We start from the raw sequence: 22,712 nt of genomic DNA, 5'->3' as shown, positions 1-22,712 counted from the left end.
ATAGAATTGATGAAGCTGCACACTCCACAAAAGAACTATTTTCTATTTACAAATCACTTGCGGTAGGAAAGCCTGCAGTGGTGCCCAAAGAGCTCTGTTCGGCGGAGGGCTGTGACCGCATAGCAGAGTTTTTTGCAAACAAAGTGGCGACGATATATACCACCTTCTCTCATCAGGCTGGCAATAGTCCCAAGCTTGTGGAAACCACTAAGGTTGGAGGGGAACAGCGGCTAACCACTTTTTCTACCCCACCAATTGAGGAACTTATCCGCATTTGTGGGACCATAAAATCTGGTTCCCCGAGGGACCCCACTACTCCTAAGAGGCTGATGGGTAGCTTGCAGGCACTAGAACCCTACATTCGCCATTTACTAGATGTCTCGTTTGAGACGCAGACTGTACCCCTTGCCTGGAAACAAGCAATTGTACTTCCGCTGCAGAAAAAAGCTAATGTCAGCTTCAAAAAACTAGAAAATCTCCGCCCCATCTCTCTTTTGCCTTACATGGCGAAGGTTGCGGAAAAAAACTGTGAATCTCCAACTAATGAAGTTTGTGGAGGAGGCTTCCCTGCTCCACGACTCTCAGTTTGGTTTCCGTCCCCGCCACTCGACGGAGTCTGCCCTCCTCATGGCGGTAGAAGCCTTGCAACAGGGTGTGGATGAAGGCCAAACTATGGCCTTGATCCTACTGGACCTTAGCGCCGCATTCGACACTGTAGCACATTCCACCTTGCTACAGTGTCTGAATGAAGGAGGGATATCAGGAGCTGCGCTTGGTTGGATCCGATCGTTCTTGTCAGACAGGTGCTTTCGGGTCCGTCTGGGCGACTGCTACTCGAGAGAGATTGGGCTGGGCCAGGGCGTGCCTCAGGGCTCGTCCCTGAGCCCGACCCTATTTAATCTCTATGTCTCCCCTCTTGCGGCAATTGTGGAAAGATTCGGTTTGCGCTTGGTGTCCTATGCCGACGACACGCAGCTGGTCATCTCCCTCTCGCGTGTGCCCGGTCTTGCGGCGGACAACTTCAGGGATTGCATGCAAGAACTTGCTACCTGGATGTCCGCCAACTGCCTGAAGTTGAACGGCAGCAAGACCGAGGTACTCGTTGTGGGGGGAGGGCCGTCTGCCTGGTCGTCGGCATGGTGGCCACCCTGTTTGGGAGAGATTCCAGTGCCCTGTCAGGAGGCAAGGAATCTCAGAATGTGGCTGGATGCGGATCTGGCCTTTAGGTCTCAGATTGACCGGGTGGCAGGGGTTTGCTTCGGCGTCCTGAGAACTTTAAGGAAGGTGTTAGATCTCCTCCCTATTGTGGCTCGCAGGACGCTGGTGCATGCCCTGGTCACGTCGCGCCTGGATTACGGGAATTTGCTGTATCTGGGGGCGACGGGAAAGGTCATGAACCGCCTCCAGGTGCTGCAAAATGCAGCTGCGCGCTTAGTTTTGAGGCTCCCTAAGAAATCCCCCTCCAAAGCAGCACTTCAGGCACTACACTGGCTCCCTGTTAAGGAAAGGGTAGAGTTCAAAGCTCTTTCCACCTGTCATCGCATTCTGAGCGGTAAAGCCCCTGCTCCGCTACAGGGTCTGGTGACTTGGTACGAGCCTACGCGCAACCTCCGTTCCTCCCGTACTGGGTTACTGAAGGTTCCGAGAGTAAGGAAGGCCCGTATGGGAGGGAGGTCCTTCAGGTACCTTGCTCCCAAGCACTGGAACGCCTTGCCTCTGGACTTAAGACTGGAGCTATCTGAGACCACGTTCAGAAAAAGACTTAAAACTCACCTATACAGTAGGTAGATCTCCCTGAGGGTGGGTGGGGCTGCATTTCTTTTCACTTACCACAGCGCGGGGACACGCCGGTGCGCGTAACCAGGCGCTTTAAAAATGTCCAAAATAAATAAATAAATTGCATGTCCATAGCATATGAAATATATTCAATATAGCGGTCTCCCTGAGCGTCTAGGAATTCTCTACTTAAGAATGATTGTATTTCCAGTGAATTGCCCCTCTTGATTGTAGAGAACTGCCCAATCAAATTGTTATGAACGGGTACATTAGCATACGATAATAAAGTTCACAAACTCAACTGCAAATTTTGATATTCAAATATTATTCTTGGATGTGCCCATAATTCACACTCAGAAGTCAAACGTTATGGCTTAAAGTGGTCCTAATTCACAATCGTGATCACAAATCATCCTAACTTACGTATAACTGGAATGAAGTTACCTAAAAATGTGATTTATGCAAGCCTTTCTAACTTATGTGCATCCTCTATGCACTGTGTACAATTTGCATGATTAGTTAGGGATAGTACATTTGAGGATTTTAAACAGCATAAATTAGGCCAAAAGTGAATAGACTGAACTGGAATACTGTGGGACTCGGTGAGCTACTGGCTGTCCCATAACTTGTTTACATCCCTGTGTTGCGTCGGTCAAACTCTTGTGGTGGGAACCCTGGAAATACATGTTGTGCAAAAAGGAGGTAATCGAGTTCAGAGTCGTTGAAAATTATAGAAAACCTATTTTATGTGGGGTTCAGTTACAGATAATCATGTGCTCTAGTCCTACCAGTCAACAATATGTCCTTTAGTGAGTGCAGAATCAGCTATATTTGGCTGCGGGTTAGATGATTATCAATAAAGGAATTGTGCCCAAGAATGCTTTTCTCCTCTTACAAAAGAAAAGCGTTCTCACATTTGAAGAGATCTGGTATTCAGCTACTACATAAGAGTTGTGAATTTAGAAATTTCTTGGCGTGTCAACAATAAGTAAATGCATTATTTGTTGGGCCAATTTAAAGTACTTGGGTTCATTTTCGTTTTTTACAAGATCAAAGTCATTATTCTGGGTTAACTCTACCTGCACCCATTGCCTTCTAGTGGTTCTATTGGGGTAAGGCTCGGATGCAACAGAAACTACCAACACAAGTTACTTCTTCACTTTGTTGATCTGTTAGGCACATTAGCTGTTTGAATTTGCTCTACGCTGTGTGTTATTTCAGCTTGAGTTCTGGCTACATCACTACTTTGACGCACAATTTTCATCCTATATATAAGATGTACATCTGAAGACTGTAGCAGCAGATGCCAGTCATTCTACAGACCAGCCTACAGATTATAGGTACATATCTCAATGTCTTTGTCTACGCCTGTTAGACTGTGACTGTAGCTATTGCCTGACATAGCTCCTCCACCACCAGAGTAGTATCAACCATACCAGTCCTTAATATGTTATTGGATTTCAACATGGTTTTATGATTCTTCTGAACTCTATAACTGAGTTTACAAGGGGTCGTATGTTGTTCCTTTTGTATTATTAGCATCAATTTGTGTAAAAAATTAAATTAAGATGCCTTTTGGGTACCTACTGGTATGTCGTCTAGTAATACCAGTAAAATTATAATTGTTTTTTTTTTCACTTATTACAGACTGTATGCCATTTTCCTTACAATCTCTCCCCTCCTCCTCATTCCGATCGCCCTAATGAAGGTGTGGCCTTAGACCTGGCACTGCACCAAACGCGCGTTGGCGTTTTGTAGTCTGTCCATTTTTTTGCCATCTGGTCTCCCATTCTGTTCCAGGGAGAACGATTGGGACAGAATATTTGTGCTACATCTGACTCTGAAAGTATGATGAGCTTGGAATAAATGAAGAATGTTTTGGTATGTTTGACAGTAGAAGATGTGTGAAATGTGTGTGTTTGTTGCATTGTTTGATTGAAGGTATGTAGGAGTATGTGGGGCATTTATTCTACTATTTATTGTATTTGCTTTATTGTTTGATTTGGTTTCATTCTGTAATGAAATAATATATTGGAAAAAAAACTTTTTTGTATGAAAAAGAAATAAAATGATATTTGGTACTTTCTTAAAATTGTGGTCCTGTTTCTGGTTTCAGTGAGCTCACCTCTGCATTTTGTAAATCTGGGACTCTAATTGAGCCGCAAAATTAAGTTTTGGAGGCAGTCATTGCTTTGTGTTTTGAAAGTTCGCTATTTCCCCTGCCTGCCTGCCCCACATCATTTGTCTCAGGGGGCCCCCCTTTTTAGGTCGAGCTGGAGTGCATCCGATAGGATGCTCCAGTTCGACAACTTTAGTCAGCCGTCTTGGGGGAATGAGGGACAGGAGGGTGTTACGCGCCTCTGTTGCCGATTTGGCTGGATTTGGGTGCGTGAACGCGCACGCTTTCGCATTGGTGAACAGGCACGCACGCAGGCGCACACACGCGCGCGCACATGCACGCAGACACACACACGTGCGCACATGCACGCAGGCACACACACACGCGCGCAGGCAGGCACGCGTGTAAACACACACACGCAGGCACACAGACACACACATACAGGCAAACTCACCCGCCCCCCCCCCCTTACCAGGCTCGCACCACTGTGGCCAGCGTGTCCAGGTCTTCCAGCCGGGACTGCGGCGGCTCCTCTGAAAGCGGCGGAGGCGGCTCCTGCACAGAGGTAGGTGGGCACCAGGCTGCCTCCTCTCCTTGCTGCTTGCCAGTGCTGCTCACTGGGCCGCCCGGCGCTCTAGCCGCCCCAGCCTCCATCGGCGGGGATCCGCCCTCACAGCCGCTGTCCTGGCCACGGAGTCCCCCGTCGGACGCCGCCCCGCAGGCCGGAACACAGCACTAGGAGCCCGGGGCTTCCGCTCCACATTACCTCGGCTCACAGGGAAGGCATGTGGATCTCGCCGGGGGACAGAAGCTCCAAACGGAGACAGCGCACCTACAGCCGGCAGCGGCGCCCAGCTACACACGGAGCGGCGCGGAACACACAGCCCCGCCCACTCAACAACTAGTAGCCAATACCAAACGCCCTAGGTCTCAGTACAGGCTCTATTGGCTGCGGCACATTCCCACTCCTCCCAGCCCGGATACCACACTCGCGTTTTTTTAAAATTTTCATTCGAGGCCGCCAATGCTTTTTTTTTTTGCTGGCTGTTCCAGTCAGCCCTCTACTGCCGCATACTTTCGGTGCCACCTGAACCTCGGCCTAGTGTACCTGTTACCATCGCCTTCTTTCAAGAGCTCCAGCAATAAACATTGCGCTGGATGCCTGCGCCCTGACTTACCTGTGTATATGTCCGCCCCATCCATGAAATGCCCTACAGTGGAGAAACTCCCAAACCCCTGGGGAACAACTGGCACATTGTGTAACTTGGATCGCACAACTTACAGCTCAGGTTGGGCGGCTGGCATTGTTTATCCTACAGGAAACCCGCGTGGAAAAGCAGCGCTGTAATCACGTGGCGCGTGTGTTGTGTATGTATAGCTGCACGGACTTTGGCTGCTGCAGTGTTACTAGTAAACATTGCATCTGGCTTGCAGGGCATGGCGTGGGGTGTGTCTGAAAGGAGCAGGCCTGGAGCCGCCGTGGGGTCGCGCTCAGCGCACCATGCCCGCTTTCACTTTCAAAGCAGGGACAATTGCGGCCGGCCGTGGACTCTGCACCACCCCTCGCACTCATTCCTATGTAATTCCCCTTCTTCTTTTTGAAACTGCTTTGCCGCCCCCGTGCCTTTCACGCCCACAAGATGCCATGCCCGCTTTCAATTTCAAAGCGGCCCTCGTCATGACTCTTTGTTTATAAAAGTGCTTCCCTCATGAAGGTCCTGTGTGGCAGGCTGCTAGTGCATGTGTATTGTGATGCAGATTCTTTCAAATAGTGTTCAGTGTTAGTGAACGTCTATCATTTATTTTGGTAAATGTGAATGAGAGTGAGTATGAAGTTTTATAATGTGTACGTTTGTATGTTGGCAGTAGGGACTGCATCGGTGTGAGTCACTGGGTGTGTGCATCTCCGAGTATTGACGGTCTCCTCACTACTTTGACTGTGACGCCCTCACTGCTCCCAACCTCAGGGGCGCGAGCACAAAACACACCTCAAGAGACCGGTATAGTGAAGACCTCACGAGCATGGAGACACGGGCACGTGAAAAATGCAGTGCCAGTTCATTGAGTTCTTTATCCGCACACAGCCTGCTCACTGCTTACTCAGTGCGTGAACCTTTTGTTAAAAGCCTGTCCTCTTTGCCAAGCAAATGTAGCGCCCGCGAAGCGCAGTGTCTCCTTGGTGAGTGCAGTGCACGCTCAGAGTAGCATCTTCTCGTCCAGTGTAGTGTGTGCTGGGCATGCACACTGCATTCTCAGTGAATAAAACCACGGCAGGTGGATGGCTTGCTCGATGAGTTCAGTGCAGTGCTTGTTCAACAAATGCAGTGCCCGCTCATTTGAGTGCAGTGTTTTCTCAGAGCAACATCTGCTCAGTGAGCACCGTGCCTACTGGGGGAGGGAGGGCAGTACTTGTGCAATGAGCACAGTGCCTGCTCAGCCAGAACAGTATGTACTCACAGAGTTGAACATCTGCACAATTCACACCGAGTGCAGTGTCTGCTCCACGCCTGCACCAAAGGTACAGTGTATGCTTAGTAGGCGCAGTGCAGTGCCTTCTCAGTAAGAACAATGCCTGCCCAGTGAGTGCACTGACTGCTCGGTGCAATGCATGATTATCAACTACAATGCCTGCGTATTGCAGTACCACGGCAGTGAGTGCAGTATCGTGCTAACACAGCACCTGCCCTAAGGGTGCTGTACATGCTTGCGGACAGCAGTACTGGCCCACTAAGTACAGCGCCCGCCTTAGAGGCACAGTACAGTGCCTACTCTCACATCGCACTGCACGCACTGCCTGTGTAGTGCCTGCCTATGGGTGCAGCACCGCCTGTGTTAGCGCAGTACCTGCTCCCTCGCGCTTCAGCGAGATGCGTTGTTTCTGCACATTCTACTTTCAATGAAAACACGGAAATTCCCAAGATGTAAGCGGCCGAAGAGATCCTGAGAGGAGGGCTGTAACGGGGAGGGGGCTACGAGAGGAATCGAGATGTTTTTACCCATTACAGCTTTTTAAAACAACACTGACTTCTTAAATAAAGAAAATAAAAGCCAATGTCTGCTGCATGATCGAGCTCATTAAACCCCCCTCTCCCACAAGTGCCGCCACCTGAAACAACATTTACAGAAGAGCCCCTCTGCAGACACACGATCAGGACCCCAGCCCCAAAGCAAACACCTGCCTTCAATGGGGCACAGATTGAAAGACTTCCTCGGGCTTGGGAGAGGGTCTGCAGCGAGCTCCACCTCAATCACGAGCTTCTCCTCATTCTCACCCTCAAACTAACCCTACAGCTCTTCATCCCTACACCCTCACCTCCCTTCCCTGCCCCAAGACAAGCAACATACACCCTCAATGGGGCAAATATAGAAATACTTCGGCCTGGGAGAGGGTCTGTACCAAACTCTCCCTCAGTCATGAGGTACTTCATTGTCTCTCACCCCCAGCCCCACAGTCTGTGTCACTCACCCTACCAGCTCTTCATCCACAGACCTTCCCTCCTCACACTCCCAGTCCCTCCCCACCCCAAACCTAGCACCCGCCATCAATGGGGCACAGGTGGAAAGACTGCCTTGGGCCTGGGAGAGAGTCTGCAGCGAGCTCCCCCTCAGCTACCAACCTTTACGCAGTCTCACCCCAAACTCACCCTACGAGCTCTTCTTCCCCACACTCTCTCTTACAAATGCTTGCTATAAGTGTAAAGTGCAAGTGGTGTGTTTTACCTGAGTGAACAGCTACAAACGTGCGTTGTTTATGAATATGTATGGTTTTCTTTTGTCTTTTTGTAACCAAAAACGTAAATTCTACTTTTATAAAGTACATTAAAGAGGGCGTTTGTGTCTACTGGGGGGAGACACACAGATGTCTCTCAGGGACTCCTGGTGACACAGCTCAATGCCTACTGTGTTTCAGTGCCTGCTGGAGGACAGACACTCCTCTGAGTTGACTGTGTATCGGCGCCTACTGAGGGACACACATAGCTCTGAGCAAGACTGTATTTTTGTGCCTGCTGGAGAGACACTGCTCTCGACAGGATGGGCTCCGGCCTGGTATCTTGTGTGGGGCACACAGAGCACTGGGTAGACTGTGACACACCTAGCCCTGAATAGATAGTGTTTTAGTGCCTTCTGGGGGACACACACTCCTCTGCGTAGATAGACTGTGTATTGCCCTGCAAAAGAATAACGTCTTAAGTCCGATTTCCTAGCCCTGGCCTTTGAATACCTCTAGGACAATGAAAGGATTCATCCTTTTCTTTAACCCTACATTGTTTGCGCCGCGCGCGCGGCAGTGTTTAAGATACAGCAGCTGCAGTACAGTGCCTCCCGTGCACATTCAGTGCGCTCTATGCGTCACGTTGTCCTCATTTCAGACCACTGGGTCTCTCACAGCCCAGTCTCCAGAGAAGATGCCAAAAGGGACTGATGTTTGTCAGCAGTTCTTGTGATAGGAAGTCACTCTAACTACATCAACTGTATTTAACCATAAGGAGTGAGTCAAATTCATATCACCCTCTTCAGCTCTGCCAGGGTATCTTTCCTTTTTAATATAACAACTTTTGTTTTGTAGCGCTTAAACCAACGGGTCTGTGTTTTTAAGCGCTGTAAATGCAACACGTCTCAATTTCCCAACGCCGAATAGACGAAGACTGTCAGCCTTGCCGGAATCCACAGACCCTCTACAGACCACCTCACTTTCCGGGAACTTGCGTTCAACTAGCTGAGCCATCCTGCCGTCCAGGATGAAAGCATTTCCCCTGAGTGTAGTGGAATGGCGGAGACACATTCTGGGAAGATAACTAACCTGTGGTTTACATAGCGCTTTACCGGCACATCTGACACAGGCAGGCAGGATCACCGTGTCATAAAAGGGGGTTGGGGGGGGGGGGGGACAGAAAGACAGACACAAAACAACAATCTGCCTCAGCGCCAGACAGGCACGCATAAAAGAGACAGAAAGCTTGAACATCAGACACACTACAACAGTCAGAGGCAGGAAAAATCAGACAGTCATGAACACAAGAACAATGTGACTCCGTGACACAGGCGGGCAGGGTCACAATGTCATAGAAGAGGCAGGAAGAAAGTTATGGTTTCTCCTAAAAATCAGTTCAGCCTTTTATGTTTACAGGAGTCAGTAAATTGAGCGCCATTACAGCTAATAAGCATAACTATCACCAGATATTTAATATGCAGAAAAATGCTCCAAAGTGTTGTATTAAAAAAGGCACTACAGTTACTGTTTTTATTCCTCTCAGATCCCACTTCACCCACAACGTATTGATAATTTAGTGCTTAATTTGTAAATAAAAAAGTGCCAGGGCCCAAGGCATTGCTTACTAGGCCACTGCAGGGGACGCCTTTCCTTTCTGTTGTGCCATATAAGTGTGTTTGTGTGTAGGCTGAGTCTCCAGAAACTGTACTGTAGGAACATTTGAAGCCTCCTGGGCAGGTTGGGGATATCAAAGGGCCATAGCAATGTGAATGTAATTGTTTTACAACTCGATACAAAAGGGGACAACTCGCCAGAAATCAGACACCCTTGTGTTGATAGCTTCCAAAATGGCTGGTGTTCGACAATTTGTTGCTGTTTATGCCCTGCTGTAACAAGCATTTGCAACGCAGCAGGTCTCGCATTTAAGCGAGTTTGAGCTAATGGCATTGTAAATGACAATGCCTTTTATTTAGGTTTTGGTTTTTGAAACATAAATAAAACGCATTGTTATTTGCAATGTAAATAGCTCAAACTCGTGTAAATATGAGACCTATTGCATTGGAAATGCAATAGGTCTCGCATTTGCGAGAGATTAAGCTATTGGCATTGTAAATGACAATGCCATTTATTTATCTGTTTTCAAAACCAACACATAAATAAAAGGTTTGTCATTTACAATGCCAATAGCTCTAAATTTTGCAAATGCGAGACCTATTGCATTGTAAATGCTTGTTTGTACTGTTGTCTTGTAATGCACTACCTGCTTCCCTAGCCGGACTATAGCCTGTTGTCTAGATCTAACTGTAGCACTTTGTATTGTTGATTCTGTGACAACAGTAGAGGTGACAATTGAAGATGCAATAGGTTCATTATTAGCAGGCAACATTGTTTTCGTGTCTTCATGATTGTCTTCTTGTCTGGTGGTAGAAGAAGTTTCTAAGATGTCAGATTCAGAAATATCAAGGTCTTCCATAGATGATGGTTCTTCAACTGTTTGTTTCTGTTCTCTCTGTGAAGGTCGATCTATTTGGGTACTTATGACTTTTATACATGTGTTGTTTCATAAAGAATGTACAGGGATGTACAAAGTGCTTTTAAAATAATATTACTTTTACTCAAATTAAACACACTTTTTAAAGTTTTTTTAATGTTTTTGTATTTTTTTAGGGGTCTTCAATTATTTTGATTGAATTCTAATAACATGAAAAAGAACTGGGCTACATTGTGTAGTATCCTTGTTTGCAGATATTTCCCTTTTAATACAAATTCCAATGTTGTACATATTTCCCTTTTAAATAGAATGTCTCTTCATAGCTGCTCATGCACATTGTGTTATGGATTCCATTTAGAATTGTTATGGTCTGAAATGGATTGGGGTGGAAAAAAAGGACTGGTAACTTAGAGAGTGAGTAATGTGAGTAATGTGTGTAAAATGTTAAGTAAGTTTGGTCTTACCATTAAGAGTAAAAAGTGCAAGTTATTTCAAAAGAAGATAGAATATTTAGGGCATACTATTTCTGGGAATGGTGTTATTACTCCTAAGAAATCGTTAGTTGATACAATCCTGAAAGCTCCTGCACCCGATTGCAAAGATAAATTGTTATCATTTTTAGGACTCTGTGAATATTACAGTAAGTTTATAGTTGGTTTCGCAACTAAAGTGGAGCCGTTAAGAGAACTAACCAGGAAATATGTTGAATTTTTGTGGGGAACTAAACAACAAAACGCTTTTGACAGTATTAAACTTGACATGGTGTCAGCTCCTACACTTAGACCGTTTTGTTTGAACAAACTTTGTGTTTTGACAGTGGATGCTAGCCTTTATGGCCTGGGTTGCGTGCTTTCGCAACGTTCGGGTAAGGAGGACTGGAATGTTGCATTCGCGTCTAGATCTCTAAATAACACTGAAAAACGATATGCTGTAATCGAAAAGGAATTATTAGGATGTGTCTGGGCTGTTGAACATTTCCGGAATTATATTTGGGGTGCAAGATTTTTGATACGTACTGATCATAAGCCTTTGGTGGGTATTCTTTCACCCGGTGGAGGTTTAAGTGCGACTGCTCGTATTGCTAGATTGATGTCACGATTACAAGAATATAGTTTTGACATAGAATATGTGCCTGGGAAACTCAATGTGACTGCAGATTGTTTGTCAAGATTACCATATCCCAGTGTCAGAGATGATGAAGATACTGAAGTCGTAACTAGCATTTCAGAATTATTGTCTGAGAAATTCAGTATCATTTCAGAAGATTTATGGATGAAAAGCATGAGTGAGGATGATGTCTTGTGCAAAGTGAGAGATTATGTGAGTGTGGGTTGGCCTTCTAAGGAATGAATTCCAGCTAAAGTTATACCATTTTACAATGTTGCTGATGAGTTGGCCATAGAGGGAAATCTACTATTCAGAGCTGGAAAATGTATTCCACCTTTTGCGGTAAGAGATGTTATTTTGCAAATGAGTCATGAATGTCACATGGGCATGTCGTCCATGAAAAGATTAATTAGGTCAAATTTCTGGTGGCCAGGAGTGGATAGGTTTGTAGATACATTTGTTAGAGAGTGTCCTGAGTGCATTGAAAGTGATAAGACGTGCAAATGTGATCCTGCACCTTTGACTCCTGTGAAGTGGCCAGATCATCCATGGCAGAAATTAGGGATCGATATTGCTGGTCCATTCAATTTTTTACCACAGGAGTGTAGATTCGCTATAGTTGCTGTGGATTATCACTCCAAATGGCCTGAGGTCAAACTGGTACCTCATCCTAACACTGAAAGTGTTATTTTATTTTTGAGAGAGATATTTTCAAGAGAAGGATTCCCAGAAAGCATTGTATCAGATAATGGGGTACAGTTCAAATCTTCAGAAATGTTGGAGTTTTTGAGTACTTATGGTATAAAGCATTGCACCACTGCTCTGTATGAACCACAAGGAAATGGGCTAGTGGAGAGATATAACAGGGTTCTCAAACAAGATATCCTATGGGCTCGGAAGTTTGGGGGAATGTGGAAGGAGAAATTGAGAGAAAAGTTATGGCTGTACCGTATAACGCCTCATGCCACTACAGAAGTTTCTCCTTTCCGCCTACTAAAGGGTAGAGATCCTGTATCTAACCTATGTCCTTGGTGGTTTAAGAAAAGTGCTGGTTATCGCATGGTTGATGTGAATGTCAAGGATGTAGCTGAGAAAGTGGAACTCAAACAGTGCAAATACAAAAGTGATTATGATACTAGGATGAAAGTCAAACAACCTGCTTTTATGGTAGGTGATGTGGTTAGGATTCGTAAACCTGGTCATATTACCAAAGGTGAGACAAAGTTTGGCAAACCTATGAAGGTTGTGAAAGTTTATCACAATAGCGTTGTCACACAAGATGGCAAAAGATGGAATGTTAGAAGAGTATCCAAATGTGTGTCTTAAATTTTCTATTATAACCAGTAGTTTCTTTTATGTGTAAACATTTGGTTTTTTTTTTATGTTTACGTAGTCACTTAATTTTCTTTAGGGGGAAAATGTGTAGTATCCTTGTTTGCAGATATTTCCCTTTTAATACAAATTCCAATGTTGTACATATTTCCCTTTTAAATAGAATGTCTCTTCATAGCTGCTCATGCACATTGTGTTATGGATTCCATTTAGAATTGTTATGGTCTGAAATGGATTGGGGTGGAAAAAAAGGACTGGTAACTTAGAGAGTGGATGTACTGTGCTGCAGTTCAATAAACCTTGGATTTTACTTGGAATTATCTTGGATTTTCAACTTCTTTATTACAAAATGTTTTGTTGTTTAGTTCCCCACAAAAATTAAACATCTTTCCTGGTTAGTTCTCTTAACGGCTCCACTTTAGTTGCGAAACCAACTATAAACTTACTGTAATATTCAGAGTCCTAAAAATGATAACAATTTATCTTTGCAATCGGGTGTAGGAGCTTTCAGGATTGCATCAACTAACGATTTCTTAGGAGTAACACCATTCCCAGAAATAGTATGCCCTAAATATTCTATCTTCTTTTGAAATAACTTGCACTTTTTACTCCTAATGGTAAAACCAAACTTACTTAACATTTTACACACATTACTCAGGTGTTCCATATGTACTTCATCACTCTTAGAAAATACTAAAATGTCATCCTGAAAACACTTCACATAGTCACTCATGTCTTTAAAAATATGATACATCGATCTCTGAAAAACTGAGGCTGCCGATGCCAAACCAAATGGCATCCGTTTGAATTGATATAATCCCTGAGGTATAATAAATGCTGTGAGATGACGTGATTCCTCTGCTAACACTACCTGATGATACGCAGATCTCAAATCTAAGGTAGAAAAAACTACAGCCTCACCAATCATGCTCACTACTTCATTGATATTCGGCAGAGGATGACAATCTACCACTATATTAGCATTAAGTGCTCTCAAATCTATGCAAATTCTCAGAGATTTATCAGGTTTGCGTGCCAAAACTACTGGCGAAACCCATTCTGACGATTCTATCTCCTCTATGACATCATTTTTTAACATATCTTTTAGAGTATCACTTAACTCTTCTCTAACATTGAGTGGTACAGGTCTAAGTTTTTGCACAACTGGTTCAGCTCGTTGTTTGAGCTTGATGACATGAGTGAACCTGCTTAGCTTACCTAACTTGTCTGAAAAAACTCCAGGAAACTCACACGAAAGTAACTTCCAAGCATCACTCTCTTCTACAAACATAATTCTTTTATTTAACTCATCTCTATTCTTTAACACCATGACTGGATCTTTGCTGCGTGGATTCAACGTAATGTTAAGTTTGAATTGATCGCGCCAACCCAGAACATTCACACCCTTTACTACAACATATAATTTGATGTACGCAGATTGATCCTTAAAATATATGGTGGAAGCAATATAACCAATGAAATCAATGTTTGAACCATTGAAACCTTTTGCCATTACATCAGGAGGGCACAAATCACTCTTCGCAATCTTAGATTCATACATTTCATGAAAGTATTCTTCCGTTATGATGGTCCACGGAGACCCAGAATCAGCCATTAGCTCTAGTTCAACATCCATAAATTTAACCACACACTTAGGAGAGTCCAACATATCCTCTTCAAGCAACCCTAAACTCACTAATGATACAATCATTCCTCTTTCTTTAAGGGATTCATCAGACACGACATGCTCACATCTTGACAAATTTGATCCCAAATCAGTGTCATCTCTCACACAAGAGATTTCCCCTTTTTTTAAATAATTACTTTTGTCCCCAATTTTCTTTTTGTCTTCCCTACAGGACTTGGAAAAATGACCAACTCTACTACATTTGTTGCACTCTTTTCCCAAGGCAGGACAAAACTTGAAGGAAGCTACATGATTGTAACTCCCACATCTAAAACATACAATGCGGTTACGTGATATATTCCTATAGTTTTGAAAACCTTTTGTAACATTGTTCATAGCACATACTTCTTCATTTAGTTTATCATTCTTGCTACTCCTAGTGCTCGTTTCTCCAATAGTTTTCATCCATTTGTTAGATTGTTCAAAAGCCTTGGCAGTGGAAATGCTTTCTAATAAAGTGGGATTACCTAATATCCACAATTGTTCCTGTGTTTTCTTACATTTAACATTGACAATTATCTGATCTCTGATCATTTCGTCTGTCATTGCACCAAAATTACATGAAACCACCAAAGCTCTCAAACCCGTTAAAAAATCATCAAAAGATTCATTTTCTTTCTGTGCCCTCGTATAAAACTTGGAACGATTCAGAGCAATACTGGTTGTGGGTTTGAAACGTGTTTCTACACGAAGCATTGCTTCATCAAATACACCAGAGTCACCAGGAACAGGTGGTAAATTTCTAAAAATAGCTTGCCCTTCGGATCCTAAACAATGAAGAACAATATTCTTTTTTCTTTCATTTCCCATCCTTTCCCCATCAATAGCCTTTAAATAAGTTAAAAACTCCTCCTTCCATCTGTTCCAGGGGATGGGAGGATCACCCTTACATTGTAAAAATTTCGAAGGAAGGTCAAACTGCATGGTGAAAATGATAATAGTACAAATTAAATAGTGAACAAAATGAAGCAATATGATATTATTACCGTTGAAAGAAAATAAAATGCAAAGTAAATAAACACAAATTCAATCCTTGAGTACACCAGCTGTGTACATCAGCGCTGTAATGTCCTACACAGCAGTTGTAGATTATTGTGCAAAAGTCTAGCACTAGCTCGAAATTTCCAGCAAAAACTCGGTGCAGATGTAAACAAATATAGCCACCTTCACGTTACGCGACGTGACACTCCATGCGTGTAGCATCATCAGCCTCGTACTTGGAAACCATGGTAACTGCACGCTCCAACACGGCGCATGGAGATTTGTTGCACAGGAAGACTCAGTCCTTCACGTGTTGCCCGTTGAAACCACATTCAAAGGTAAACATTTGCTTATTTCGTTTAAAATTGTGAAACTTTCGCGCAAACACCCATAAATTTCGTAGTTTTCGGTAAACACAGCGTCCTCAACCGTGCAGTCTCCAAGATGAAAAGCGTTACCAATAGAATATTGTACACCAGTGAGAGCAGGTGTAAATAGTATTCCAAGTAAAATAAAGTTTTAAAGTAGGATAGTCGATAGCAACGTCTTCTATGTAGGAATGAACCAGGCTCCAATCTTCAAAAGTTTATAAAATCCAAACTAGGTTAAGATCAGGTAAAAATCCAAAATCCTTTCAAAATCAGGTGTACCACACCTGTGTTGCTGTAGTAGTAGGTACTAGACACCCTCGTGGCCAATTTTGTAATAAAGAAGTTGAAAATCCAAGATAATTCCAAGTAAAATCCAAGGTTTATTGAACTGCAGCACAGTACATCCGCTCTCTAAGTTACCAGTCCTTTTTTTCCACCCCAATCCATTTCAGACCATAACAATTCTAAATGGAATCCATAACACAATGTGCATGAGCAGCTATGAAGAGACATTCTATTTAAAAGGGAAATATGTACAACATTGGAATTTGTATTAAAAGGGAAATATCTGCAAACAAGGATACTACAATTACCCATAATTCTTAGTTTTATATGTAAAACCTGACATAGAATAGTGTATGGATATTTTTTAATGTTACTATAAGTTATGTAATCTATAAAATACTAATTGTTTTCGATATAATTGAAAAAATACTGTACTCTCTTTCTTGGAGCAGATGAGTCAACAGATGAAACTCCTGCCACTGCCTAAGGCTGGAGAGTACACTTCAATAATTGATCCTGAGATTATGCTGTTTTGTGAAAGCTGGGCCGTCCACCTGTTGTAAGAGCCTCTGGACTCAAAGTGGCTAGATTTTCCAATCCTCATGACCTAAATTCATTCTTCCTGCTTTCTAATTTCCTCCACACTGCCAGATCTAATTCAGTAAATGCAGGAGGTGTGAATGAGTAGGAATCCAGCTCAGCGGATGAGTTTAGTATGTTTGTGGAAGTTTATGCAGTTGCTGGAGTACAAAGGGCTAATGTTGTTTAAGGATTTGTATGTGTGCATGAGGTGACTGAAGAGTGCTCATTTGTGGATTAGGAACCAGTTGAGTTGTTTGAGGTGTCGAGTGATGTGAGTGCAAAGGGGAGGTTGAGGGTGAGCCTGACCACTGAGTTGTGTGTGGTCTGGAATCTTCTGGTCAGTTGAGTGGTGATTCCAGCATAGAGTGTGTTGCAGTAATCCAGCTTGCTGATGGTGAAGGCTTGAGCGACAGTTCTGTGAATGTTGGTAGATATGCTATTTGAAGATCTTCTTGAGCATCTGGAGTGTGTGAAAGCAGGAGACGGAGAATGGGTTTACTTGGCTGAACATGGTGAGTTGATAGTTGATTACTTTTGAGAGGTTTTTTGCATGAGTTGCCTGAAAAGTGTGGGCAGAGTTCAGCAGACCACCAGGTGGAGTCCCAGACTGAGTTGACTTTGCCAAAGATTGCTACTTCCTTATTGTTTGTGTTGAGCTTGAGGCAGTTGTCATTCATCTGCTGATTTTAGCCAAACAGCTGGAGAAATTGCTCCTGGTGTTTGGTGTCTTCTTGGAGAGAGAAAGTATGAACTGGGTATTGCTAGCCTAGGATATGATGTTAATTCCATGGGCATAGATGATGCTGGTGAGTGGGGTCATGTACACATTCAACAGAGTGGGGCTGAGTGAAGATCCTTGCAGGACTCTGCATAGGGGGTTGACGGCATCCAAGGCAAAGGGGGCCAGGCTGGCTGCCTGGATGTGATCAGTCAGGAAGGAGCCAAATCCAGCAAAGTCTGGGTCCTTGAATGCCATCTTTGTGCAGTTGTTGGATAAGGATGGGGTGGGAGATGGTGTCGAAGGATGTGGAAAGAGCCAGTAGGATGAGGACCGCAATGTCACCTCTGTCAATGGTCATCAGGATGTCATCTGTGGTGGCGATAAAGGTTGTCTCTCTACTGTGATTGGGCCTGAATTCAGATTGAGTGGTGTTGAGGAGGTGGCTGTCAGTGAGGTGGGTGGCTAGGTGTAGGTTTTTCAGCTTTCCCATTACTTTTGCTGGGTAGTGTAACAGGGAGCTAGGCCGGTAGTTGACTAGAATTGGCGGGTCTGCTGAGGGTCTTTTGAGGAGTTTTTTGGCATATTTCGAGGTGTCTGGGTAGGTGGCTGTGATGATTGAATCATTCAGGATTGGGGTGAAGACTGCACTGATGGCATCCAGTCCTTTGATGAAGGTGAGGTGGGTGCAGGGGTGTTAGGGTGCTCCAGAGAGTATGGACTGCATGGTTGTTGTGGATTCTTTTTTTTATGAATAATTTTATTGATAATGTAGCAGTTGTCACTTGCACGTTCACTGCAATATACATTCTTTTGCATATTGGAATTTAGCATTATTATGTACAATAATACAGTCAGACATTACAGTTCAGTGGCTCATCTTTCGACATTTATAGTTCCACTGTCGGCGAGACGCACAGTTCCCCCCGATAAGCATTCCAGGCACCCCATTTTTTGTCCCATTTTTTGGGGCAGCCTCTAGATTTGTAGACCTCCTTTTTGGCTACCATGCATCTGTCCATTTCCGCCACCCATCCAATAAGTAAAGGCCGGTCCGCAGCCCCCAATTTCATAGCAATGGCTCTTTTAACCAATGTGCACCCCAGGGTAGTGAACTGCTGTTCTGTGTCCATAAGGTCGGTGGCATCCCAGAGGTTCTGAATCCCCAATGAGTGTGTCAAAGCGAGTTGTCTCCCCGCGCATCTTGCAGCTTGGCCGTAGCCCTGTCCCATGTGTGACGAATCAAGGGGCTGTCCCATATTATATGATTGAATATGGCTATCTGGTTACAGCCGTGCAGGCAAAGTACATCCTGTTTTGTCCCTATCTTAGCCAGGGTTACCTCAGTGAGGTATGTCCGATGTAAAATCTTCAGTTGGATAAGTCGAAAGCGGTGGTTTATAGCTGCCTCTCTCGGGGACATCAGGGCGGTTTGCCAGTCCTCATCCTCATTGTTTCCCAAGTCTCCCTGCCATTTATCCTGAAGAGTGAGTAAGGGGTCTGGCAAATTATTGCGTAGCTTACGGAATGTAAGGGAAATGGCCGTGGTCAGGAGAGGTTCTGACAAGAGTCGGTCCTGGTTGTTGTGGATTCTTGAGTGGTGATCGTGAGCCAGGAGTTCAGGGTGGTCCTCTGGGTGTTAGTAGAGATGGGCAGGAGGGCAGCAAGGGTGGAAGGGTCCAGTTGGGGTTGGAAGCTTTCATAGATGCTGGTGACCTTGTTGTTAATGAATACGTACAACTGGTTGCAGAGGTTCTGAGAGGGGGTTACACGCTGTTGGAGAGGTGAACTATTTCATTATAGCAAAGATTTCCCTGCCACAGCTTTTGATGTGGTCAGTGAGTGCAGATCTATTGGTGGCTCTGATTTGCTGATGGCAGCATTTAAGGGCAGATTTGCAAGTGCCCTTGTCAGTGCATTCTGACTTTGTCTCCATCTGTGTTCAAGTAGCTTGCAGTAGCGCTTGTTGAGACGTTAACCAGCTTGCTCACAGTTTGGTTCTCCTGGCTTTGCTGGCTTTGAGAAGAGCTAGGGTGTCTGCATATGCGGTGATCCAGGTGTTGAAGTTGGAGATGGATTTGGGTACGTTGTTTTTGTGCCGGTCCGGTGGTATTGGAGTTTGGTAAACCACAATGCTTCTGCGATCCTATTCAGTCCTATCTTGAAGATTTGGTGACGGTATTTCTTTGGTGGTGAGCATATGGTTGGACCAGGTGCTTGGTGGGGACTTATCTACTGTGATGTTTCTTAAACTGGTGAAGATGGGGGCCAGTAGGAGTCAGCAGTGTCAGTGGGGCCTTCTGTGCCTGAGGTTAGACAGGTCTTCGAGGGAGCTGGTGGTGTTGGGATCAGTGAAATCCTCCAGGTGTTAGTTGAGGTTGCCAGGGAGGTTAAAAGCACTGAAGTTTAGGATCAGGGGGGCTAAGAAGTCTGTAATGGTGGTGCCAAAGTTGGCACATGGTTCGGGAGGGCGGTAGATGAGAGTGTGCATCAGGGTGTAGTTAGCTGTGAGGAGGAGTTTGAAGGTCAAGTGTTACATGCTGGTGATACATTTTGGTGGTGGAGTATTGGATGAATTCCAACTCCAGGCCTTTTTGTCCTGTTCGGTCCTGTGGTCTTGTTTGTTCAGGGACGGTTGCTGTGGCGATGAAGGAGGCCGACGAGTGAGTCAGACATATTTCAGTCAGGGAGAACAAGTTTGGTGAGCGATAATGTAGCAGATCCCAAATTTCAGTAGAGTGTTTAGTGAGTGAGTGTTGAGGAGTATGCAGGACAGTGTGGGCGGTGGTGTAGTGAAGTTCGGGTGTGTGTAGTTGTGTGTGTTGAGTGTGGAAGATGCATGGTGGGAGTTAGGTGGGTGAGGGAAAGTGCACATGAAATGGCAGATGGTGCAGGAGAATGCACCTTCAGTGTTGGGTGGCGAGCCGTAGCAGCGCCAGTAGATGCAACCAGGTGTGTAATGTGCCCCCCAAAAGCACAAAGTACATCCATGTGTTACATTGACATAGTACACACTAAGCAGTTCTCATGCCACATGACCCCGATCACCCAATGCAATTGAAAAAACTGACAGTCGCATCCATTAAACAGTCAATGATCACAACACAGACACTGGCTCCAGCAAAAGAATCAGAAATGAACCTCTAATCTGACAACTTCACACCTGCCCATCATTTACGTCGGAATCCTCAAAAGGTTGAAAGGTACTTCAACTCTTATCTTGCAGCACATTATACAAATTATTGTAACGCAACAGTAGTTTTTAGATTAGTAAACACCAGAAAACTCCATAGTCCAAACTCTTCAGTACACGTAAACAGCAAATATGGATGTTAAAGAATCTGCAAAATGTTTCCTATGCGGTCAAATAGAAAAGAAGAGTGTTTGTCCCAGCATGACTGCAATATTGTTTTTAAACAGATCGAACATAATAAGCACATTCTCTTATAACTGCATAATTAGGGTACTCAGAATACAGAACTGGTGCAGGATAGCCATGGCAACATCTCCCATTAGCTTGCAAGCAGACTGCAGCACCACAAAAGCCTAACACAATGGTTATATTGCTATTCATTCATATCACATAAGTGTTCACCCAAGGACTAAGTTAATTATTCTAAGATAAGGAGCTCCTTGTATGCTAATAGAGAGGCTGAATTTACCTGAAACATAGGGTATGTAAGAAAGGTCTCCAGCATCCTTCCCTCGCAGGCGGGGTTAGATTCATATTGCTTCAGGAGCTTGTCAAAATCTCTGTTTTGCTTACAGTTTGCCAGCACTTGCAGGCTATACTGGTGATTACGAACAAACTCTTGGTAAATGTTCAGCATTGGAAGCAGAATATCAAACAAGTCAGCTAGATAAAACAACAAAGTGTATTGGTTATTCACTTCCACTGAATCATAATCAATCAAGCACATTGACCATAAGGGTTCCATTATTACATTTGCATTATTTAAACTCATGCATGTAGGTCACGGTTAATGTTTTCCACAGGTTTGACACAAATGCTCATTTTAGAAGATTTGTATACATATACTTTAGCAATACTATTGTCAAAAGTGCTTGACACCTCTAAGGCCACAGAATTCCCTTAATTTAGCAATAAAAATTGTGAAATGTGTCAGCCACTTAAACATTCTATCCCTTATAGGACCCCGTATACGCATAATGAGCTCGCATTATGAAAACAAAGACAAATGGCAAAATCTCACATTGGTGTGTTATGTTTCTTACTCAGAATAAGCGAATAGATGGGTGATGGCGGCACACCCTCTGTACAAAATCAGCTGGGTCAACTTAAACACGATCGTACGTGAATCTTCAGGTGCCCAGGAAAGAGTCCCTCCTGGCCAGTGGGGGCTCCGAGAATCAATAAAGTATATGGGGGAGTGCAGGGACCTCCTGCACTGTGTCCTGTGGCACTCCGATTAGAGTCTGAATTGCAAGCACTGCAACAACATCATCTCTGGGAACTCAATTAACCATCCATCCTCTGGAAAGACCATCAAACTTCTGACCAACGCTACTTGTGATTCTAAAAATGTTGTTTACCTCCTCAAATGTCCCTGCGGGTTACCCTATGTGGGTAAAACTGAAAGAAAACTAAAAGTCCGTTTGACTGAACATAAGAGCACCATAAGGAACAAGATCATTAAAGCACCTCTTGCTGCTCATTTCACCTCACACCATCATAACGTCAGCCAACTGCGGTTCCTTGTTTTGGAGATTGTTCCGCTGAGACCAGGCATTGAAAACAGAAAGAGACTCCTTCAAAGAGAAACAGTTTGGATAAAGAGACTTGATGCATGCCAGCCCAAAGGCCTCTATGATCGGATTGAATATAGTTGTTTTCTCTGATTTTTCCATAGTTACTATTGTTGACCTTCTTCATTCTCTTGCACTTTTACCTTCCACTACGTTTTTCATAAGTTTCTTATTTAATTCTCCATTACTCTTGTCACTCTTCCATTTTATGTCTGTTATTCAGTATTTCTCTTATCCTCCCTTTACCTGCATTTCTACCCTTTCTCTTTGTTTTTTTACACATCTTTTCCTGACCCATTGGTTCCTCCTAGGCCTCATGTTTCCACTGTACATTGAACATTTGTTCCCTCTCTAAGATGGTTGCCCCGTTTACCCTCATTAACTTAACTCGTTGTTTTTTATCCGGGTCCTGTCTTTTGACCCACTGTCATGTTTTACCTTCATTATTTTATTAGTCTTATCACCCCGCTCCTTTCTCCGATCCCCTGTATATTTTCATCTTTATTTCTATTTCCCTTGTTTTTCATTGAGTTGCATATGGTTCACGTTCACGTCCGTAGTCTATCGTCACTTTCCCCACCTTTTGGTACGCACTCTCCGTAGTCCGCTTTTCATGTTTATGCTCCACTCTTTCTTGTATTCACTTCCTGGAGACACTTTCGCGACGCTTTACTCGTCTGATTGACACGCTATGTGTTACTCGGTGCACTGATCCGGTGAGTTTTAAATATTTTGTTTGCTTTACCCTCCATCACACGGGTGATTTAAGATGTTTATTTTGGTT

General features: G+C 44.1%; 1 protein-coding gene across 2 annotated transcripts in view; it reads right to left on the bottom strand.

Moving 5' to 3' along the window:
• RASGRF2 (Ras protein specific guanine nucleotide releasing factor 2) overlaps positions 1-22,712 on the bottom strand; it is a 1,720,695-nt gene that overhangs the window by 986,763 nt on the left and 711,220 nt on the right. For both annotated transcript variants that reach the window (XM_078675315.1, XM_078675317.1), the window contains exon 7: positions 20,824-21,017. In XM_078675315.1, coding sequence (XP_078531441.1) covers positions 20,824-21,017 — 194 coding nt within the window. The remainder of the gene's footprint in view (positions 1-20,823; positions 21,018-22,712) is intronic.

Source organism: Lissotriton helveticus, chromosome 2_1, assembly GCF_964261635.1.
Source record: "Lissotriton helveticus chromosome 2_1, aLisHel1.1, whole genome shotgun sequence".
NCBI classification, from domain to species: Eukaryota; Metazoa; Chordata; class Amphibia; order Caudata; family Salamandridae; genus Lissotriton; species Lissotriton helveticus.
The sequence above is the reverse complement of the archived record's forward strand: the minus strand, read 5'-3'. Positions and strand labels throughout refer to the sequence as shown.